This window comes from Phalacrocorax aristotelis, chromosome 13 (genome assembly GCF_949628215.1).
Source record: "Phalacrocorax aristotelis chromosome 13, bGulAri2.1, whole genome shotgun sequence".
In the NCBI taxonomy this organism is placed as follows: domain Eukaryota; kingdom Metazoa; phylum Chordata; class Aves; order Suliformes; family Phalacrocoracidae; genus Phalacrocorax; species Phalacrocorax aristotelis.
The window spans coordinates 1,653,855-1,674,065 of record NC_134288.1 but is presented as its reverse complement, the minus strand read 5'-3'; the positions used below and the strand labels follow the sequence as shown (position 1 = coordinate 1,674,065).

Here is a 20,211-nt window from a genome sequence, read left to right as displayed (position 1 = left end):
GCCCACCCGAGCCCCAGCAGCCAAGGCTGCAGCATTACCACACCACCCCGGCAAAGCTGGCATTTACTGAACAGAGATTTGCCCAGGTCTCTCTACCAGGGAATTTTTCCTCTTTTTTTATGCTTTCATTGAAAGAAATACAAAAATTCCCTCTCACAAATATGCCTGTCACCTGCATTAGCATTTCTCCACAGGATTGCTCTGATGGCTTCCCCCATCCCAGCTGCCTTCCGATCCCAGGGTCGCAGGGGGAGCCAGGCCAGCTGTGGCTGATGCAGAAAGCACAGCTCTGCTTCACTTCCCAAATCCTCAGTGGCTCATTGCTTAAGATCCATACCTGGTTGTTCACAAACAAGTCCAAGGAGGGACCAGCCACATTCCAGCAGCTGTAAGGTGTATTTTCGGGACACGGCCAAATGAAGAGGGGCTGCTGCTCAGGAATGGTTTCACCACAAGTAGCCACAGCCCCTTTTCCATTCAGGTACTATGTCGGAGCATCAAACCCAGAAGCTCTTCCAACACGCAGCAGCCTGTACAGCCTCTCATCGACACGTGGTGCCAAAGGCTTCGGCCACGTCCCTGCAGCAACCTTCAGGATCATGCAACCAAAGGCCTCACATACAGAAACAAACCCCACATCTGAACAGAGAAGCCCAGAAAAAACACATTTTTAAAGACCCCAGCATATTTGTTTGTCCCTGAGTCCATGCTGTAGTTTCCCCATACACAAGTAAAGAAAAGAAAGCAAGACTCATCCTTGCAGTTCAAGCAGGATACCAGCCGTGGGGCCTCCCTGCCAGCCAGCGCCACGTTTGCGTCACCTTCCCATCAGGGGCATAGCACAACTAGTCACAAATTGAAAATACTGGGTGCAAAAAAAAAAAATAAATTCCAGCCAACTCCTAAAAAACTAAAACCTGCACCCTGAAACAACCTACCAAACACCCATGCCGTGTTGTGAAATATCTACACATGCACACATGTGCACACACAGGAAAAGTTCTCAGTTTTTAAGCACCTTTCATTTGTTTTAAGATTAGAGGAGACTCGTAACCTCAGTGTAAAGGAGTTTTCTTGCTCTGGCAACACTGGGCAGGAGGTTTGGTATCAGGCCAGGTCTTGTGCTCACCGTTGGGCAGGAGAGGAGCATTGCAGGGCTTCTGCAAAGCGCAGTTTGAACACGCCTTTGCCGCAGCATAAGAAGGGTTGGTCGCACTGGTGGATCGACAGTCACTTTGCAGGTGGTTAACAGGTGATTATTAGACGTTAATACACGAGCAAGTGTGCAAACAAGAGAGGGAGAGGGTCACAGGAGCCCATATATGCTGTGGTAAGCATGCTCTGTTGACCTGCAGATGCTAGGAGTCTAGATTAACCTCTTCATTAAAACATTATTAATAATTTATTAATCCTTTATAAACATACTCTTGATATAAAGTGTGATAATAGTTCTGCTTCATGTCCTGTGCTGGCTGGGCACAGTGTGATGAAAGATGTCTCAGACTGGCACAGGAAGAAGAAGGGAAGAGAAAACAGTTTGCATTTGCTTCTGTGAACTAGGACGGAATAACAGCATCAGCCATTTGAAATGGGTGCTGGGAGCAGGCGATCGGCAGCCACGACTGCGCTGAGCCCCCCGGGAGCACAGCCAGGGCTTCTGGCCCACGACAGATGAGCAGGATGTGGAGGAGGATTTTGATGAAGGATTTCTCCTACTGGAGTACCATTTGCAACCAGGCTGGTGGGCACAGGAAGGCCTGGTAGGTGAGACATGGCAGGCTCTGCCCCAGGGATGCCGTTCCCAGCCAGCCTTGCTGTCCTCCACCTGGGAGCTGCGGAGGGGGTGACGGTGTCGCAGCCAGCCTCCGATTGTGGGTGCACTCCAGGGGGACTGCTGGCATCTCGGATGCACAGGAGGAGAATTTGCAATGAAAGCAGGACATTGCCTGGCTTGTCCACTTCTTGATGTGTATTTGGGCTAGAGAGAAAATGCTTCCTCGAATGCTCTTGCCTGGTGGCCACAGAGCACATCATCCAGCAACAAGGGAAAGAGCAGCACAGGGAAGGCAGCACCTCATCGGACATCCATCGGAGAGCTTGGGCTCAGCCTCTGCATGTCAAGGTCCCTACAAGTGCCACCCTCCCAGTACATACCAGGCGTCTCTTCAGGGGGGAGGGGGGGAGGCATTAATGTGAAGCCCAGGAAGCCAAAGGATGTAAACGTTCCCCTTGAGTCAAAGAATTGTCAGTCTCTTCGCCTAGAAGACACCAGAGATGAAATAGGGCGATCTCCAGAGTGGTCTAAGGTTCAGTGGCGAGGGACACTGATTGCGGTGAGGCCCAAGGAGTGGTGGGCAATGCCAAGGGCTGGGGGGTGACGCTGGGTTCCCCAGCCTGCTCTTTCTCTGCTGATGAACCGCCAGCTGTGAAAAATCAGCTCCAATGCCACCACGTTTACCAGCAAGGCTGAAAAAGCAGTGGACCAAACCAGTGTGGCAGGTGCAGAATATGCCCCAGCATCTCCGCTGGCACAGCAGCCAGCACCGCACCCTGGGGGGCACCAGCTGCTGAAGCCAGGGAGGGGGGCAAGAGGCATCCCATCACTCACGTGATGAGGATGCCAGGTCTTGGGAGGACTTGAAACAAGAAACTGGCCTGGCAGAATTGAAAGGGAAAGGCTAAAAAGAGATATTTGAAATTGGTTTTTCATGCTTTCTGTGCTTTTGGGAATGCCATGTCATCAGAGCAAAAGATAAACACTGCAGGTAAGCCTCATCAGCTGGCTCTCCCACAGCCCAGGCTCCCAGGCACAGAGCTGGGGGCTTGTGCTCGTAAGAGGGTTCGTTTTGGTTTTAGTCTAATTAAAAAAATTAATAAATATCAGCTGTCTGAGGTTGGCCTTACCATGATTCCTTCAACCGAGGTCCCAAGCTGGTATTAAGGGATGTAACATGGTGAATGGAAGAAATCTTGCAAAATCAGTGGTTTTTTAGGGAGGGTGGGGGTATTTCTTTCAGAGGGTGGGAATCCAGGCTGTGAGCCAGCCATGAGCAGGAGACGATGGCCAGACCTTCCTCGGAGCACAGGGTGTAAAACCAGTCCCTAAAGGGAGGGAGGCAGGGTGGGGCACTGGCAAATTTCTGCTGGGTTTGGCGCAATCTCAGCTGGCGAAAAGTCTGGACCGTGTCCTTTGAAAGGCAGAATGAGTCCATCATGGGGAGGGGAGGGATTTGCATTACAAATCAGCGCTGCCCAAGACGGAATTTGGCCCTTTACATGAAAGGATGCTATTTTTAATGTGGGAGGAAGGCGTTCCTGTTATGGGTCCGCTGCAGCGACCCTCTTGCACAGCCCCACTGCCCAGGCCTGTCCCTTTGCAGCCGTGCCCAGGTCTATCTTTTCCCTTACTTCAGCCTCTTCCCTCTGGCCTCCTCTTCAGCATCCCTTCGCCACCAGCTTCGTCGTGCTTTTGCCACCTTGGGGAAGCTGTGCAGGTACCTGCCTCTGCTCCCCTCCCAGGGGTTAACGCTGGGCAGCTGACGCTCCTTGGCTTATATAGTGTCTTTTCCAAGAATATAGGTATATAAAGACATATATACACACACACACATCTAGATAGATAGATAGATAGATGTGTGTGTGTGTATATATATGTGCGGCTTGGGCAGATGAGTGGCTCCAGGAAGAGGGGGCTTGCTCGGAGGAGGCAGCCAGCAGCTCGATGGCACCACTAGCCACAGTGATGCTACCGCTAGCCCTGGCCTGGACACCCCCTCCCAGCGGGGCAGCCAAGGGCTCTGGCAGGTGCTGGGACAGTGCGTTGTTTCCTGAGATTGCTTTTAAGGTTGTCTTTAAAAAAAACGCCACGAGGCACCACGAGCCACCCGGCTGACCCTGCCATGAAGGTTTCCACCAGCTCTTCCCCATTACAAGCCCTTTTGGGACCGACAGTGGGGTTTCTGTCCTATCATGGTAAAAATGCAATTAGGAAATCAAGGGGGAGTATTTGCTGGTTTTGGGGGGAGGAAGCATTATTTAGTGTCATTGATGAGATATTCCTAAAAATCCCAACTCTTGCTGCTTCGTTGCTCTTTTCACTGCTGCTTAGTGTTGCTTCTTGTGACATCCCAGTGGAGTCATGACGTCATGAAGAAAGGCACTGATGTCACAGCCTCGTCAGGACAAACAGGCTTCGCTGTGGATTTCAGAAACGAGTGATTTCACCAGGAATACTGATTTCCCATGTGAAGGCTGGCATGGCTGTAAGGGTGGAAGGGGGGGCAGCAGGGCCCTCCACGTCAGCAGCACTGGGGGCTGCCGGCCTGGCTGGCGTCAGGGATGAAGGGTGAGGGGAGCAGCGGAGGGTGGGGGGTAGGAAGACGAGGAGTTGGGGGGGGCCGGGCACGCAGGTGTGTGTGGGAGCGTGGAGTGAAACTGCAGCCTGGCGTCACGGGTGTTCATCAGGGCCGGCGTTCCCCAGGGCGGCTGGTGTTGGTGCGAGGGGTGAGGTCTCCCTCCGCCGGGGGAGCGGCAGCGGGGGGGGTGATCGCCGGCGTGGGTGTCCCAGGGAGGTCAGTAGTTGCAGTGGCGCTGGCAGGGCTGGTGGACAAAGGCTCCAGCGTGCTGCTTGGCCCGGCGCAGCGGGCGCTGGCGGACCCGGTTCTGCCGCTGCAGCGCCTTCTGGCTGAGCCGGTGCTTCTCCGCCAGCTGCTTGGCCCGCTGCACCCGCCGTGCCTGCCCCACCTTCTCCAGGATAGCAGCCTTCACGGAGAGGGACCTGCTGTGGTGCGGCACATGCCGCTCTAGCCTGGGCTCCGGCACCTCCCTGCAGAGAAAGGTGCCGTCAGCAGCCTCTCTCACCCAGCCCTCGCCCACCCTGGCAAGAAGAGGACAGGGCCCACCATCCCCTCCCCATTGTGCCATGCCCCCAGGACGGACCCAGCCCCCTCCCACCCCAGCAGCCTGCACAGGCAGGCCCCGGGACACCCAGAATAAATTCAGACACCACCACAAAAGGGGCTGTCCCCACAGTCCCCCACAGGGGCTAAGTCCCTTGAGCCCCATGGAGGGAGGCCAAGCCCTTGTCCCACTTCCATCCTGCTTGTGACCCGTTTGGTCTCCTGGCCTGTAGCTCTCTTTGGCCCCCTTTCTGCACCGTCCAGTGCTGAGGTTCCTCTGAAGCTCTGGAGATCAAGCTGAGGCCCTCAGGGAGACTTAGCAAAAAGAGAAGCCCTAGAGAAATGGTGTCCCCTAGCCTGGGTGGAGGTTCACCCCAAATTCATGTGCTGTGTGTAAATAACCACGCTGGGGTGGGGGGAGGCATTTCCTCGTCCCTTGCCCCAGTGAAGGGATCCCAGGGGAGATGCTGGAGGGCCGGGACTGGAGGGCATCGTGGACCTGGGGCTCGGCTGGCAGCAGCAGGGCTGAGTGTGCGCATGGTCAGGGCTTTCGGGGTGCCACGGGGCAGCGAGGGGGAGAGGGCAGAGCTCCCCCAGGGGCTGCAGTGAGGCTGTGGCCCCAGGGAATGAGGTGGGGGGGCTCCAGCCCGCAGTTCCTGGGGGAGGAGAGGGCAAGTGGGGCCATTTAGGGTATTTCTACTTAACCGCCTCCCCCTCACTGCCTGCTAAGCTGTACTTTGCGGCAGGGACAAATGTCTGCATCCATGGCTGGTGGCACCCTGCTCCCCTGCAGCTGTAGGACACCCCTGTGCTGGGCCAGCACAGAGCCAGGAGGGGGATCAGGGGCATGCAGCACCCTCCTGCCTGGGGGAGCCAGGGCTCTTGAGGGGGACCACTGTCCCCAAAGGTCACCCTGTCCCATTGGGTTTGCTTTGCTTGTGCCATATCTGTGCAAAACCCCATGTTTAAGCCCAGCCTGGCAAACCCACCCTGGATGGGTGGAGGGGTGACAGGCAGCATCAGCATGGGCAGCCACACCAGGAGTCTCTGCTTGGGGCAGGGGAGGGGGACGAAGCCCTCTCCTGCTGCAGCTCAGTGACAAGGTCATGGTCCTGCACCCATGGCTGTCTCAACATGGCATTGAGATCCCCTTAGCAGAGTATTTATGGGCCATGGAGGCTGCCATCCTTGCACAGCACCAGCAGGGACACCCTGCCAGGTCTGCAGGGTGCTCTCTAAGGTGGGATGTGGGGACGTTGAGGTTCCCCACAAGCCCCACTCCACCTGTGGGCAGCGTGGGCGAAACACTCCCAGGCATACGTGGTGATCTGGGACGCTGGGACCAACCATCCACCCCAGTCTCCCAGTGGGTGCTGGGGCCGGCAGACCCCAGCAAGCACCCCCAAGCCACACTCACCCATCAGCATCATCCTCGGGGCCCTCCCCATCCACCTCGAGGGTGCTGGTGACATAGACGGACATGCTGGGGTGCTCGATGAGCAGGTCCTCCATGGGGTTGCTCCCCACGCCGCCAGGGCTAGGCCCCTCTGCAGTAAAACAGGGGGGAGGGGTGACAAACCAACTCTCGTCCATCAAGCAGGGACCGGCCGGAGCCAGGGAAGCGGCTGGCAGCGGCGGTGGACCAGGGGGTGCCGGGCGGGATCGTGCCAAGCGCCCGGTACCACCAGCACCCACTCGCCGGGCTGCGCCGGGGCGGGCACGGCTGCCTGGAGGTGGCGGGGGTGCAGAGCCATGCGGGGTGCAGCGGGGACACACACACACCATGTACAGTGGGGAGGGGAGGGGGAAGAGAAAGGGGCATCGTTAGTGCAAGAGACACCCCACCACCATCACCACTGCTAGAGACGGGCACGGCGTCAGTGGGACCCTGTGGGGAAGGAGGTGCCAGCAGTGCCCTGCACCGCACCCCAACCAGCGCCCTCCGCACCGGGGCGGCTGCTGTGCTGCAGGGTCTGGCTTTGCTAAGCCAGCAAGCAATGGAAATGGCTCCGGTTAGGCAGTTTAACCAAAATGTGGGGGAAACCAGAAAAGTTTACCACAGCAATCTTTTTTTTTTCCTTCTCAAAATGAAGGATGAAATTCAGCTGACAAGAAATGCTGCTTTTGCCTGGTCTTACGGCACCTGAGCCGTGCTGTGCCGCTCCAGAGGAATGCCGGCCCACCTGTGCTGGCAAACACTGCCCAGCACTTTGCAAACATTGAAACCAAGCACACACAGAGGGAAAAAAAAAAAAAGTTCACACCTTTTTTTCTGGAAGAAACCAGGGGAATAAATTCTTCAACAAAGGTTTTTGCTGTGCCTTCAGCTTCAGTCCATTAGCAGCCAAGCTTTGGGTGGTTGAGCCAGGAGCTGCCTCCCACACCTCTCCAGCACCCCAGCCTTCCTCACCTCCGCCTGGCAAAAGCTTGTGGGCTGGTGCTTTTCCTGCCTGTGCTTAGAATTGCTGCTTATGTTATGGAAAGGGAGCCTGTGCCTAATGTTGGGCTCACCGGGATACCCAGACCTGTTCCCGGCCTCAGGGGATTCAAGGAAAGTGCTCTCGGGGGGAGACGCAGTGCAGTATCTATACGGACCCATGTGACCCTGCAGCTGGGTGAGGGTGCACGAGAACTCAGAGGTGAATGTGTTCTTGCTGTGGAGAAACAGAGCACGTGAAGCATGGGGCCAGCATTCGCCACCTGGCATATCCCCGGCTTCTCCTGCAGACAATGCCCCACCCTGGGGCTTAGGGCAGGCCACAATTAGCCTTGTGAACACGAAAGCATCTTTCTTCAGGTCAGTGGATATCCAGCTATTAATAGTTGTTGACATGCCAGGCTGGAGACAGCCATTGAGCCTGGCTGGAGCATTCCTGGTCCAGCAGCATTCTTGCAACAAGGGGGCTGTGGGAGTGGGGAACAGGGGACGCAGCGTGGCTGCATCCTGCCCCAGCTGTCCATGGCTACCTATCTCCATCTTTTGCCAAGGTGGGTTTTAATGTCACAAGGAATATTTTGGGGTTCCCAAATCCCTGGGTGACTTGCAGCTGTATCACCAAGCACTGGGAAACGCTCTTTGCTCCCTCCCTAGGTGCTGAGCAGAGCCAAGCTGGGTGATGGGGTGAGAGGGGCATCTGAAACACTCCTGGGAGATCTGGTTAATTCAGATGCATTTTTGCAACATGTGGGTCAAAGACCTGGTGGAGAGGGAAGGAATTCAGAGGATCGCTATGCTGTCCCACTGGTGGGAGAGAGCCAGGCTGTGTGATGCTTGCTGGTCACCGTGGCTCAAAGGTGAAGAATGGGGGCTGGAGCCAGCAGGTTTAAAGTGCTTTGCATAACTCCAGCCTCAGAAATAGGGCTGAAATAAATCTGTCCATTGCTGGTCAGGGAATGCTATGGGAAAAGGGAGTGGCAGCGCTAGTGGGGATTATCTGTGGGGTGGCGGGTCCCAGGCAGACACACTGCTGAAACGGCATCTGTATGGAGAGCCTGGCTGCTTGATTGGAAAAAAAAAAAAAAGGGAGCATTTCTCTGTCTGGGGAAACTCCTGGCTCCTTCTGGCATGCTTTGGGCATGCTGCAGCCATTGCCAGCTGGCCCTGACATGTGCCAGCTGCATGCCTGTTGCTCCAGGGACCTCCTTGCAGCCAGCCCCCTCCTGTGTCACTGCTGTGACCCCCGCAGGACAGTCACCAGAGAGCCCAGAGGACAGGGAACCCTCCATGGCTGCCTGTGCCTACACCACCCAGCCACCTCCACTGCTCTCCATAGTGCTCCCACCAGGCACAGGGATGTCCCTGTCCCCTATCCCAGGCTTGTCCATGCTCTGGTCCCCTCTCCAGCTCCCCACATGGGGGGAAAACCCTAATGAACTACTTGCATCATGAAAACGTGCTCGGCTCAGTGCATGGGGGACATGCAGGGAGCATCTGCTTGGAGAACAGATGCCTGCAGGAGGGAGGACGAAACCTTCCTCCCAAACCTGCAGGATACATTTGTGATCCCCTGGGCTGGGGCACCACAGCTAACCAAAGGCTGCTTAAGCAGACCACAGCCATCGATGAGCTCCTGCACTAACATGTCTAAGTTCACTGCTCGATTTGAAAGCAAAAGGTCATAAAATTATTGCAGTTGGTTAAGTCATCGACCCTACAATAGCAATGCCAAGGTCTTAATGGAGCTGGAGAAGCTCTCGGCACACAAGGAATTTGGCTTGCCTGGTTGGTGTGAAAGAGGGGGTCTGGGTGGTTGTCACTGTCTCTGGGAACAGGGAACCCTCGAAGGATCTCTAGGTATGGGGACCTTGTGCCAAACATGCCTTGTCTGAATGCAGTTGGCATGGGCACTGGGAATGACTGAAAGGAAGATCAGCCCTTTGGAGCTGAGATTTGCTCCTCTGAAGGACTCAAGCGACACAAACATGGCCAGATCACCAGCAGCACGTCCCCAGCTGGGAAAGGCAGGCACAGCCACTGCCTGCCATCACATGTGGAAAACTTCAGTCCCCCCCACCAGCACCCAGGGACTGGGGTTTCCTCCAGGTGAACAGGCCCCCACTTTGCTTTCAGCAGGGGCATCGCGGGGAGCAGCCAAGCCCAGCTCCTCCAGTCAAAGTGCCACCCACGGCACAGCTCAGCCGAGGCCGTGGCACTGCCACAGCTTGCAGGCAGACAGCCCACATGGGCTGGCATCCCCCACCAAGCCCATGGCAGACAGGACCACACCAAAGCCCTGGGTGACCCCTCTGGGCTCGTGCTGTGCCAGAGTCCCACCCTGGTGCGGAGGCACCTGGAGGCTCCAGGGCAGCAGTAGCCCCGGCTGGGGCCGCTGCCGCTGCTGCTCCCATGTCAGTGGAAAGTTGGGAACCACCACCGGGAGAGGAAAGGGAAAAAGGAGGAGCAGATTGGGGCCTGCTGCAGTGATCACAGGGCTGGGTGCCGCAGGCAGGGTCGGGGGACCAGGGCAGAAGGGCTGATGGGCAGACCTTATCACACATGGTGGAAGCTCATCTGCTGTCCTTTCAAGGGGTTTGCCCAGCTCTGGAGAGACAGGGTGCAGCAGAGGCTGTGGGAAACCAGTCCCCCCTGCTTTACTCACCTGCAAGATCAATTATGAGCCAGCCATCTTCCTCCTCCTCCTCCTCGACAAAGGGTTTGGGCTCCTCCAGGCCTTCCGGTGTGTTGCTGTCGCTGAAGAAGAGGCTGGTGAGACGCTGAAACATGGTGGAGACTGGTCTAGCGCAATGGACGGTGAGTTAGGGCTTCTGCTGAGCACTGGCTTCCAGGTGGGGAGATGGGAGAGATGGGCAGGGATGGGGAAAAAACAGCACTCAAGGTCTTGGTGGTGGTGGAGGTGCTTTTTCTGCTAGTGAAATAGTAGCACAGTTAAATAGCGTGTAGTGCAATTCTGAGGTTCTTCACTAGGCTTCAGTGCAAAGGCCTGTAAAAGGGAAAGAAAAAGGAATAATGCATTTGGACTGGTTGGTAGCATGGCCCTCCTGCATCACGGGGACTCAGATAGGCCAGAGGGGATGGTGAAGAGGTGGCTCTGGCACTGATCTCTGCTGTGGGCTGTCCCAGCTGCTGGCATCTCCAAGGGCATCACACACCATGTTTGGAAGCATCAGTGAAGGACTGGGTGCCTGCACCCTGCAGCCCCCGCACCTGCACCGAGCCCCACATTGAGTCCCCTTCCTCATGGACAGTGTGCCCCGGGGGACCCATCCACCAGAGCTGGCAGGGGCAGAGCCAGACACTGTCCCAAAGTTAGGCTGGGCCCTTCCTTGCCTGGCGCCGAATGGCATTAAGTGTGGCTGGCAGCACTAAGCTTGGCTGGAAGGGCAGGGCAAAGGGTGCGAAGCTGCTACCCTATCTGAGGACTGATGGTACGAGCCATCCCTAAAACCCAGCACTAGCCCACTGAGAGCCACACCAGCGTGGCAGCCCTCCCCTCCTCGAGCTGGGTCCCAAGAAGCCCTTGCTAATGTTTTGTCTGAGCCGTGCCTGTGCAGGCCTGTGCCTGCCTGCTTGAGGGTGGTTTCATTTTGAGTCGTTACTGTTTTTGTCACTCTGTGTGTGTGTGTATCCGCAGGGATGCTCTCTGATGCGGCTGCAATCCATTGCCACCCTCCAGCCCCAAAAGATGACACTGTCACGTGTGTCATTACTGGTCCTTTGAGGACCTTACAAGAGGCCATGGTGCAAAGCGCTTGGCTACGGGTTATGTCTCAGACCCAAGCACTCAGGCATCGGTGCGCAGGAGTGAGCGGCAGCGAGCATGCTGCCTCCCTCGCAGCCGGGCAGGGCAAGGGCGGCATTGTCCCAGCCCCAGGCAAACCTCTGCTCCATCTACGCTCATCACTGGTTTAACCCTGAGGAAACAAATTCCCCGCAGCTCACTGAGGAGGTTAGGACTCACTAATTTTATTAATGACTGCAAAGCTTTCAGAGAGGCACAGACAGATGGCAGCCACAAGGTGCAGAGAAAATGCTTTTTGGTCCAGAGACATTAAAGGGCATTAAATGCCATCAAGAGCTAGATGCAGGGAGGGGGGCCAGCTGTGTGCTGCCTTGCTTGGCACATTGCTGTGGATGCACCTAGAGGGCAAACCTGCAGCTCATGGCTCTGTCAACCAAGGTGACATAGAGCCTGCAAGTGGTCCTGGACCCTGGTGAATTGCCATCTGCTCTGGGCAATGTGGAATGGGAAGGGTGCAGGGAGGCACGATGTGTCTGAGGCTTGGTCTACACACGTGCCACTTCTCCAACAGCTCAGGTTCTAGCTCAGACCCCTCCCTGCAATGAAGCGGTCTCTCCAGCCTCAGTGTTGCTGGGAAGGGCGGCTGGCCTGGCCCCTCACTGCTGTTCTGGGGCTCAGGCACGCTTGTATTTATTATCCATTGTGGGATGTCTGTGCCTTTTGCCTTCTCTTAGGTGCCTCAGGAAGTAAAACAGCTGCTCTGCGAGGTAGAAAATGAAAATTCAAGGGGAGCCTTTCCCCATGAGTGGGATCCCCTGGGCTTCTGGTGCTCATCCTGCATCTTTGCTGACCTGTGATGCAGAAGGAATTGCTGGACCATGAAGCCACCCCAGACCACCCAGCTCCCCCTCCCTGGCCCAGCCAGGGCAGCAGCATGACACTACCTGTCCCCTTGAGCAGGTCTCAAGCCCCAGGTCACTTTAGTTGCCCTAGAAGCCCAGGCCCCTACAGCACTGCATGCTTCCTACTCCCTCGGGGATGGCTCTCCCCCACCGCTGTGGTTCATTCTTTCCACTCCTATCCTGTGCCCAGATCCATCCGTAGGGAGCGGCTGCACCTAAATGAGCTGGGTCCCAGATGAGACTCAAGGAGCCTCTCACCACAATGAATCAGAGGTCGGCAAGGATTCCCTGCTCTGGGCCCTAATCGGGTTCCTGGCTTCCCCTGGAAGCACCAAGCAGAGGGTTCTGGGGCACTGAGACATGACAGAGTTGTTTCCTCTGACTGCAGTGAGAGCTGCAGGCTCAGCTAAGACAGCTCGCACCTCCCAGCCCCCATCCCACCATGACCATAGCAAAGCCATGGCCTTTCTGTTACCCCGCAGCGTGCTCACATTTAAATTATCCAGATACCTCCCTTTCCTGGAGCAATAAAGCATAATAAGTTAAGAAAACAACATGAAGAGGTGCTGATATCCAGCTGGGCAAGGAATAGAAACTGGCCCATGGGGCTCTCTCATTTGCTCCGTGCTGAGCACAGTGGAGATTTCCCTCCCATGGGCACATCCATCCTCCCCCAGGCCAGGCTGGCAAAGAGCACCCACGGCTGCCCTGGAGGCTGCGGTACACAACCATGGCTTCATTACCCACCAGTTCTCCCTGCCTGCAGTCTGAAATCGGGCAGCTGCCTGGAGACCTTACCTATTTATTAAATATCTTTTAATATTATATTAATATTATTTATTTAATCAATTTATTAAATACCTAATTGTGGCAGAAACCCCGTTGCTCGCAGGTACCTGCTGGTGATGTCTCAGGGCTTCCCACTCTTTGCTTTTCCCCGGGTCCCCAGGCAGGAAGGAGAGGGGCAGGAAGCACCCAGCCGCCCGTGGCAGGCACAGGGGACCCCCATCCCCCAAGGCCACCGTGGCCCTGGCCTGGTGCAAGGCCAGGAGTGGGTTCATGCGCTTTTTGAGCTGGGGCAGCTCTGCCTGCAGCATCCCCAGGACAGCAGAAGCACTGAGCCAAGGCCGACCCCAGCAGCACTGTGCAGCTTCTCAGGGTGACACACCAGGGCCAAAGGGGGCTGGGGACACCAAGGTCCCCTGTACTGCACCCTGAGCCCACCTCACCAGCGAGGACAGGGGAAACGCTCTTGGCCTGCCCTGGCCAGTGGCCTACATGCAAATCTCAGTCTTTTTTTCCCCCCTAGACATACATGCCACACAACAGCAGAGAGCTGGGGACAAGAGCTGGCACATGGGGGGCAGGAGGAAGCTGGTGGCCCCAGCCCAGCTGCAAGGGGAAGGTCACCCAGAAAAGCACCCAAGCAGCTACTGCAGGCCAAGGTCTAAGCCAGGCAGAGATTTTCCCTGCTGCCTCAGCAAAGCCAGCCTAGAATGAGACTTGTGCTGGACTCAGCACGCAAAGCGCTGCCAAAGCTCCTTGCCCAGCCAGCACCAGAGTGCTCCCATCCACTCTGCAGGCTTGGCTTGGAGAACCCCCAGCAAGGAGTTCGTCCTCAAGCAAGTTCAAAGTCAAATGACAAATTACACAATCAAAACAGAGGGCAGGAAACCTCTTTTTTTTTTTTTAATACTTGACAGCAGCTTTCACTGAACAGTAGCAAAGCCAGTCTCCCCCTCTGCACCCCCGCAAGCAGCACTCACTCCCCCAGCACCTGCCTGCTAGAGACTAGTCCCCAAAAAACCACCGGGTGCATCAACGGGAAAGTCAGGAGCTGAAGTGTCTGGACTTCACAGGTGCCCACCCTAACCCGAAGATAACTTTCCTCTCCTGAAGACATAAGACAGCAGATACTGTTTGTTTCAGTTGCCCTCTCTCCCAAATTTAACTTCATTTTCCTTATCTTCATAATTAAAGGCCCTGGGATAACCACACTCCCATCATGCATGGCCAACCCCATGACAAGGGGCTGTCAGGGGCCATCCTGCTCCATAGCAAACCCGTGGTGCACCAGAAGGGCTGGGGCAGAGGGCAAGGGGGCTTGCAGGCAGCTGTGATAACTCCGGGGGCTGCAGGAAAGGGTTAAAAGCTCCCCCGAGAGCAAAAATTGAGATGGATCATTTTAAAGGATCATTCCCCAAAGAACTTAAATAAGCCACCAGCTATTCCCCTCTCCATGCTGGGGAGCACGGCGTGGCCCTGAACCTCCCGCTGGTGTTCCATGCTGCACCATGGTGCACAGGTGGGCTACGCGGGCAGGGCAGAGCTTGCAGGATCAGCCCCTTGGATAAATCAAGCCTGCCTCACCCCACAAGCTTCCACTGCCTGGGAACACCACAATCCTAAACAGGACCTTGGGGAGGTCGGTTCGCTGGTAAAACCTGCAAGAGCAGCCATAGGTTAGCGGCAGCGCGGGTGGAGCCAGCAAAGCCAGGGTGCTGAGCTGGGCCGTGACCCTCACAAAAGGGCTGCCCAGGGCAGCTTGGCCAGACTCCGCCTTGGCTGCCTGTCCTGGCCAGAGCAGGAGCTGGGCAGAGGGACAGACAGCGCGATCAGACGGGCCTCGTGGGAAGAGAGCAAAGTCTTCCTGAGAATCAGAGCAGCCGTGCCAGGGCTGGCCCCGGTGGTGCTTGGGGAGCTGCAGGGGAGCTCCTGCCAGCACAGTGGGCAAAGCCTTTAGGATCAAACCTGCCAGGTGGAGGCAGGAGCTAAACCCTGGCAAGCAAAGACCAAAATGAGCTTTAATCCTCACCCTTGCTTTACCCTGCCTGCTCTGAAATCCTCAGCAGCACTGTGTTAAAGAGGCTTTTTATCTCTGAGATGGACCCTCAGCGAGTTTGTGGGCGATGCCGGGCTGAGTGGTGCGTTGATTCACCAGAGGGAAGGGATGCCGTCCAGAGGGACCTCGGCACGCTGGAGAAGGGGGCCCCACATGAACCTCATGAAGCTCAACCAGGTCCTGCAATCCCAGTACCAGCACAGACTGGGGGATGGATGGGTTGAGAGCAGCCCTGTGGAGGACTTGGAGATACTGGTGGGTGACAAACTGGATGTGAGCCGCAATGAGTGCTCGCAGCCCAGAAAGCCAAGCATCTCCTGGGCTGCATCGCTGGCACCGTGGCGAGCAGATCCAGGGAAGTGATGCTGCCCCCCTGCTCCGCCCTGGTGAGGCCCCACCTGGAGCACTGTGCCCAGCTCCGGGGTCCCCAGTGCAAGACAGACACGGACCTGTTGGAGTGGGTCCAGAGGCGGCCACAGAAATGGTCAGAGGGCTGGAGCACCTCTGCTATGGAGAGGGACAGCGAGGGCTGGGGTTGTTCAGCCTTGAGAAGAGAAGACTCCAGGGAGACCTTATTGCAGCCTTTTGCTATATAAAGGGGGCTCATAAGACAGAGAGACTTTTTACCAGGGCCTGTAGTGACAGGACAAGGGGCAATGGTTTTAAACTGAAAGAGGGTAGGGCTAGACTGGACATAAAGGAAGAAACATTTTACTATTAGGGTGGTGAGACACTGGACCAGGTTACCCAGAGAAGCTGTGGATGACCCATTATGGGAAGTGTTTGAGATCAGGCTGGACGAGGCTTTGAGCAACCTGCTCTAGTGAAAGATGTCCCTGGCCACAGCAGGGGGTTGGACTAGATGGTCTTTGAAGGTCCCTTCCAACCCAAACCATCTGTGAGTCTGTGATCTCCTATCCACACTAGAAGGGAGCAGCTCCTGGCCAACATGGTCAGTGCATCATCCTTGAGTCACTCCAGGCCCTCCCCACAAGCCACCGAGAACATCGGTTCCTCAGTGTCACCATCATGGAGGGTTGGGGGTGACTCTCTTGGCTCTTCACATGACAAAAGGCTCCTCGGCCAGCTGCTACCAACAGCACCCAGATGGCGAGATGGCCACACACCACCTCAGCCCCTGCAGTTTCCACCAAGCCCCTCCCTGGCTGGAACAGCCCACAGCCATTGGCGGATCAACCTCCTGAGTTGCTCCAGGTTTTTGGAAAGCCTCTGCTTTCCCTGCAGCAAATGTTTGCCCCATTTACACCAGGGGAATTGGGGCTGGCAACCTCACGGGAACTGCAGTGCGAGAGGGACCGAACGTGTCCCTGCCAGGGGATTTCAGTGACCGCTGCCCAAGCACTGCCTTGTCACGAGGCAGGGGCCGTGCCCACCGAAGCAGTCTGGACCAGGAGGTGGCTCCTCTGCCCCTCCAGTGGCCAGGGCTGGTCAGATGTCTGGTGCCTTTTTTCGGCCCACCTGTATTTGCCACACGTGCCGCATCCGTGGAGGAGGTCTGGCCAGCGCTGGGGCACAAGGGGACTGCTACCACCTTCCCAGGCTTCCACAAGCCCCCTTACTTGGCATGTCAACCCCATCCCAGGCTACTGCCAGCATAAGGGGACAGCCCACAGGTAATACTAATTTCTGGGCAGGTGAGTTTCTTCATGACTGAAGTTTATGAGAATCCTTCCCAAAAATCCTTTTAAAGCTAGCCAGAGGGTATTAAATATTAAAAGTAGGAGTAAGGAAACCATAATGCATTGAGTTATTTTTTCCCCCTTCAGAAACCTTGACACAATAATTAGTTTTCTGAGTCACCATCACTGCAAATAACCTAAGCTAAGAATAGGCAAAGTATCGGCAGCAAAGCCCTGGGATGTGCCAGCAGCTTGCTGGGGCAGGAGCCACAGCTTCACAGGGCTGGCAGCTCCCAAAAGTCACAGCCTGCATGAACAGCAGCAAACTCTGCTTGGAAATGGCAACAGGCTCCCTCAAACTTTCCATAAATACTGGCAGCAGGAGGGATGCTGCTGTCAAGCAGCAGAAGCGGTCGTTCCTCGGCAGAGCTAAGAATACCCCGTGCAGTCATCACGGCAGGCGTTGGAGGTACAAATCAGGTGCCTTCCTCCAACCACTCGGGAAATGTTATTTTCAACTCATTTTACCTAAATTAGACAAGAGTTTCACAAGCTGCTTTCACTATGCTGTATGTATCAAAATCCTAAACCTAGCACAGAAACACAAAGCAAAGGAGAAGGGGGCCCCGCTCATCACCCCAAAAAAGGCCAGGGAAGCATCCCTGCGCTGTCCTCTATTCCCCGCCCCCTGTTGAGGAAGGGACTAGAGCTGGCAGGGGCTTGCCCAGGACAGTTTGGCAGGGCTGGATTAATACATCTGGTCACTCAACAACTGCACTAGAGCTCCTGCTGATCCCTTTGCTTCGCCAGCAGCCTTGTTTATAGGGTTCCCCCGGGGACTGCTGGCTGCACGGGCAGAGCTGGACCCGAAGGCTGCTGCCAGCAAGGACAGACTGACTCCAGCAAACCAGATGCTGATTCACAGCCAGAGCCTCTTCCGCTGCAGAGCAGGAAAGCGGGGGGGGGGGGGGGGGGAGAAGGCAGAGAGTAGTTAGAAAAATTCCGAAAAAAACCGCTTTGTCATGACACTCTTATTATTAACGGCAGACCAAGCCAGGTCCTGGAAGCGCTTTCCTCGCCAGCCCAGGAGCTCAGTGAGGACAGGAGTCCCCATGTGTTCTTCCAGATCCCACCTGAAGGAGGGAGACTTGGGGGCGCAGAAAGGGGGATGTTTTTCCTGGAGCTGGTGTCCCCATCTGCACCGGCTCCCTTGTGTAACTGCTGCAGGAAAGGTCCTTGCCCCAAGGACAAACCTGACCTTCTATTTGATGTCATCACACAGAGCCCTGGAAAATCTGTCAGTGGCTGGCAGGACCTGAGCAAGCCGGAAATATTTAGATTTGCCATGAGCTGTCTTATGAAATTTTAGAAGTTTCCTCCCTGGGATGTGCTAGGTGAAACATCCCTAGGAGCATGTGCATCAAGAGCGGAGGAGCCCCATGTTACACCCTCCGTACATTGCAGGAGGCTGAATGCTAACTGGCAAGTTGGACTTTGATACCGCAGGAGCCCCACGCTCCCCACCAGCTCCGTCCTGAGCCTGCCCAGGGCCACGTGTGTGTTGGGGCGAGACTTGCCTGCGCAGGGCGCGCTGTGCAATTAGCACTAAAAAGCTCTTAGATAAGAGTTGACGTCTCAGGTTTTTCCAGTCTTGCTACGAGCAGGTGTTATTGGTTTGTTCCCGTGGGGAAAAACTTCAATTATATTTTTCCTTTTGTGTTCGGCCAGATAAGCATCAATTTGATGCAATGGGGTCCTAATGACTACAGCAGAAGGCTTTTGTCTCTATTTTGGGGGGGACAGGGAGGAATATAAAAGAAGAGGGAATATTTATTTTAGAGAAAAAAAAAATTGTTCTTGGCACTTTGTAGACTAAGCCTGGTGGGAAAGAAGGTACAGTGCAGTCCCATACCACAGCCCAACACCTGTTTCTGGCCTGGCAAAGCCTCGGCCAAATTAGCGACAGTGCTCGGCACCAGCCCAGCTCAGCCCTCGCTGGTGCCGCTGTCAGCAGTGGGTGTTGCTGGTCCCAAGAGCATCGTGTTAAGCCAGCAGCTTGGGACCCCAGGGTGCTGGCGCCTTTGCTCAGCCTCGCTAAGCAGGGCTGTAGCTCCCCTGCACACAAGAGACATAAACATATAGGTATATGTATAAAAAAAATTATAAAAGCAAGAATGTCCTTTTTAACATGTTTCTACAGTTACACTCCACAGAGTCCAAGTTTTTCAGCTGAGAAGCCCCTCCGACGGGAGCAGATTCAGTGCCCAGGGCCTTCCAGGCTCAGCCAAGCTGCAGAGGTCCCCAGGCGAGAGGCATGAAATCCATGTGAAAGTTGACCCTTGAGGACTCGGGACATTTTTGAGCTGTCCAAAGCAGGTGGTGCACTTAGAGCAGCAACAACAAGAGTAGCCGCTGTGTGCGGTACCCGACAGACTCAGGGGCACGTGGTGGTGCCCCACCAGTGGCACGGCGGGATGCTGTGACACGCGCCTCTGCCCGGCGCTGCCAGCATCCTTCACCTGCTACGCGTGGCCCCACTGCTCCTTCCTGGGCATCACAGTTAAACTCAATAAAAATGTCTAAGCACGCGACCAAATCTCATTAAAACCCCTGGGACTTAAAGAAGTAAATCGAGATGTAAAGATGGAGGTACTCAAAAGCATCAAGTATTTACTGGAAAGCAGTTAGATAAATAGAAGGCGTAGCTGGAGCTACCTCTATATGACGTTTCTATGTTACATATTTACATTCCCTTTGCAAAAAGCCACGGTTTTCTCCCAAACAGCCTCTAATAAATGCCGGGGACGCGTCCACGTTTGCAGCTTGCCCGGGGACCGTCACAGCCGAGACTCGCGGGGTGACACCGGCCGCAGAGCGGCGGGGACACGGGAGGGGCGCCCACGCGGCTCTGCCCGCGCGTTACCCCCAGCGTTACCCACCCCACCCCACCCCACCCCACAACACCCCCCGGGCATCCCGGGGCGGGGGGGCTGCGCTCCGCCGGGTCACGGCAGGACAGCGCGCCCGGAACGCGCCGGGGGGGGGGGACAACGGGGACAGCCTATGACGTCTCAATGTCATATGCAAACGAGGCATACGTCACTATAGCGGAGCCAATGGGAGCGGAGACCAACCTCGAATCTTAATCCGGTGATGAAGAAACAAACAACAGGGGCGGTGGGGGGAGGTGGCCCGGCCCAAAGGGCCCCCCCCCCCCCTCCCCCGCGGGAGGACACCGGGGCGTGGGGCCCACCCGAGACCTGCCCGCTGCCCCTCCCCCCCCCGCAGCGCACGAACGTGGCTGGGCGGGAGACTCACCTGGCCCGTAACGCCGGCGTGAAGGGGAGCGGCGGGAGGCGCTGAGGTAGTGCCGGTGCCGATCGCGCGGTTCTGCCGAGCGCCCGCCGCTCCCCCGCACAAATCGGGACCTTCCGACAGCTGATCGTGACGTCACAAAGCGGCCCGCCCGCCGACGGGGAAGCGGCCAATAGGAGGCGGCGCTGAGAGGGCGGGGTCGGTGGGACGGGAGGACACCGCCCACGTGAGCGCGGGGTCCCGCGTTGGGGGGGGGGGATCTGGAACGGGGACGGCGGTTCCCGGCGGGGGGAGTTACAGCCCTGCAGCCGGCGGCACCGGGCACCGGCGGGGAGGCTCCGCCTAAGGGGGTCCCGCTCGGTGTGAGCCGTGGGCCGGTCCCGCGGGGACACGGGCGCCCCAGGCTGGGCCAGC

At 56.4% G+C, this 20,211-nt stretch overlaps 1 protein-coding gene across 2 annotated transcripts; it reads right to left on the bottom strand.

Moving 5' to 3' along the window:
• Window positions 1-3,266: 3,266 nt before the first annotated feature.
• On the bottom strand, window positions 3,267-19,931 carry TP53INP2 (tumor protein p53 inducible nuclear protein 2). Of its 2 annotated transcripts, none has more exons than XM_075108447.1 (4): window positions 19,801-19,931; window positions 9,998-10,339; window positions 6,316-6,445; window positions 3,267-4,825 (listed from the first exon to the last, which is right to left on the bottom strand). In XM_075108447.1, exons 2-4 carry the CDS (start codon window positions 10,119-10,121, stop codon window positions 4,573-4,575), a joined length of 507 nt encoding a protein of 168 aa, XP_074964548.1. In that variant the 5' UTR covers window positions 10,122-10,339; window positions 19,801-19,931; the 3' UTR covers window positions 3,267-4,572. The 2 variants fall into 2 exon arrangements, with proteins under 2 accessions (XP_074964548.1, XP_074964547.1); XM_075108446.1 differs by having other exon boundaries at window positions 3,273-4,825; window positions 6,316-6,625.
• Between the last annotated feature and the right edge of the window lie 280 nt (window positions 19,932-20,211).

What these genes read in the sequence shown, in the direction of transcription:
- TP53INP2 (XM_075108446.1), bottom strand. Translation starts at nt 10,121, where the DNA reads ATGTTTCAGCGTCTCACCAGCCTCTTCTTCAGCGACAGCAACACACCG. An exon ending in GCTCATAATTGATCTTGCAG is followed by an intron (nt 6,626 to 9,997) that starts GTGAGTAAAGCA and finishes CGCCACCTCCAG; the next exon opens with GCAGCCGTGCCCGCCCCGGC. An exon ending in CCCGAGGATGATGCTGATGG is followed by an intron (nt 4,826 to 6,315) that starts GTGAGTGTGGCT and finishes CTTTCTCTGCAG; the next exon opens with GGAGGTGCCGGAGCCCAGGC.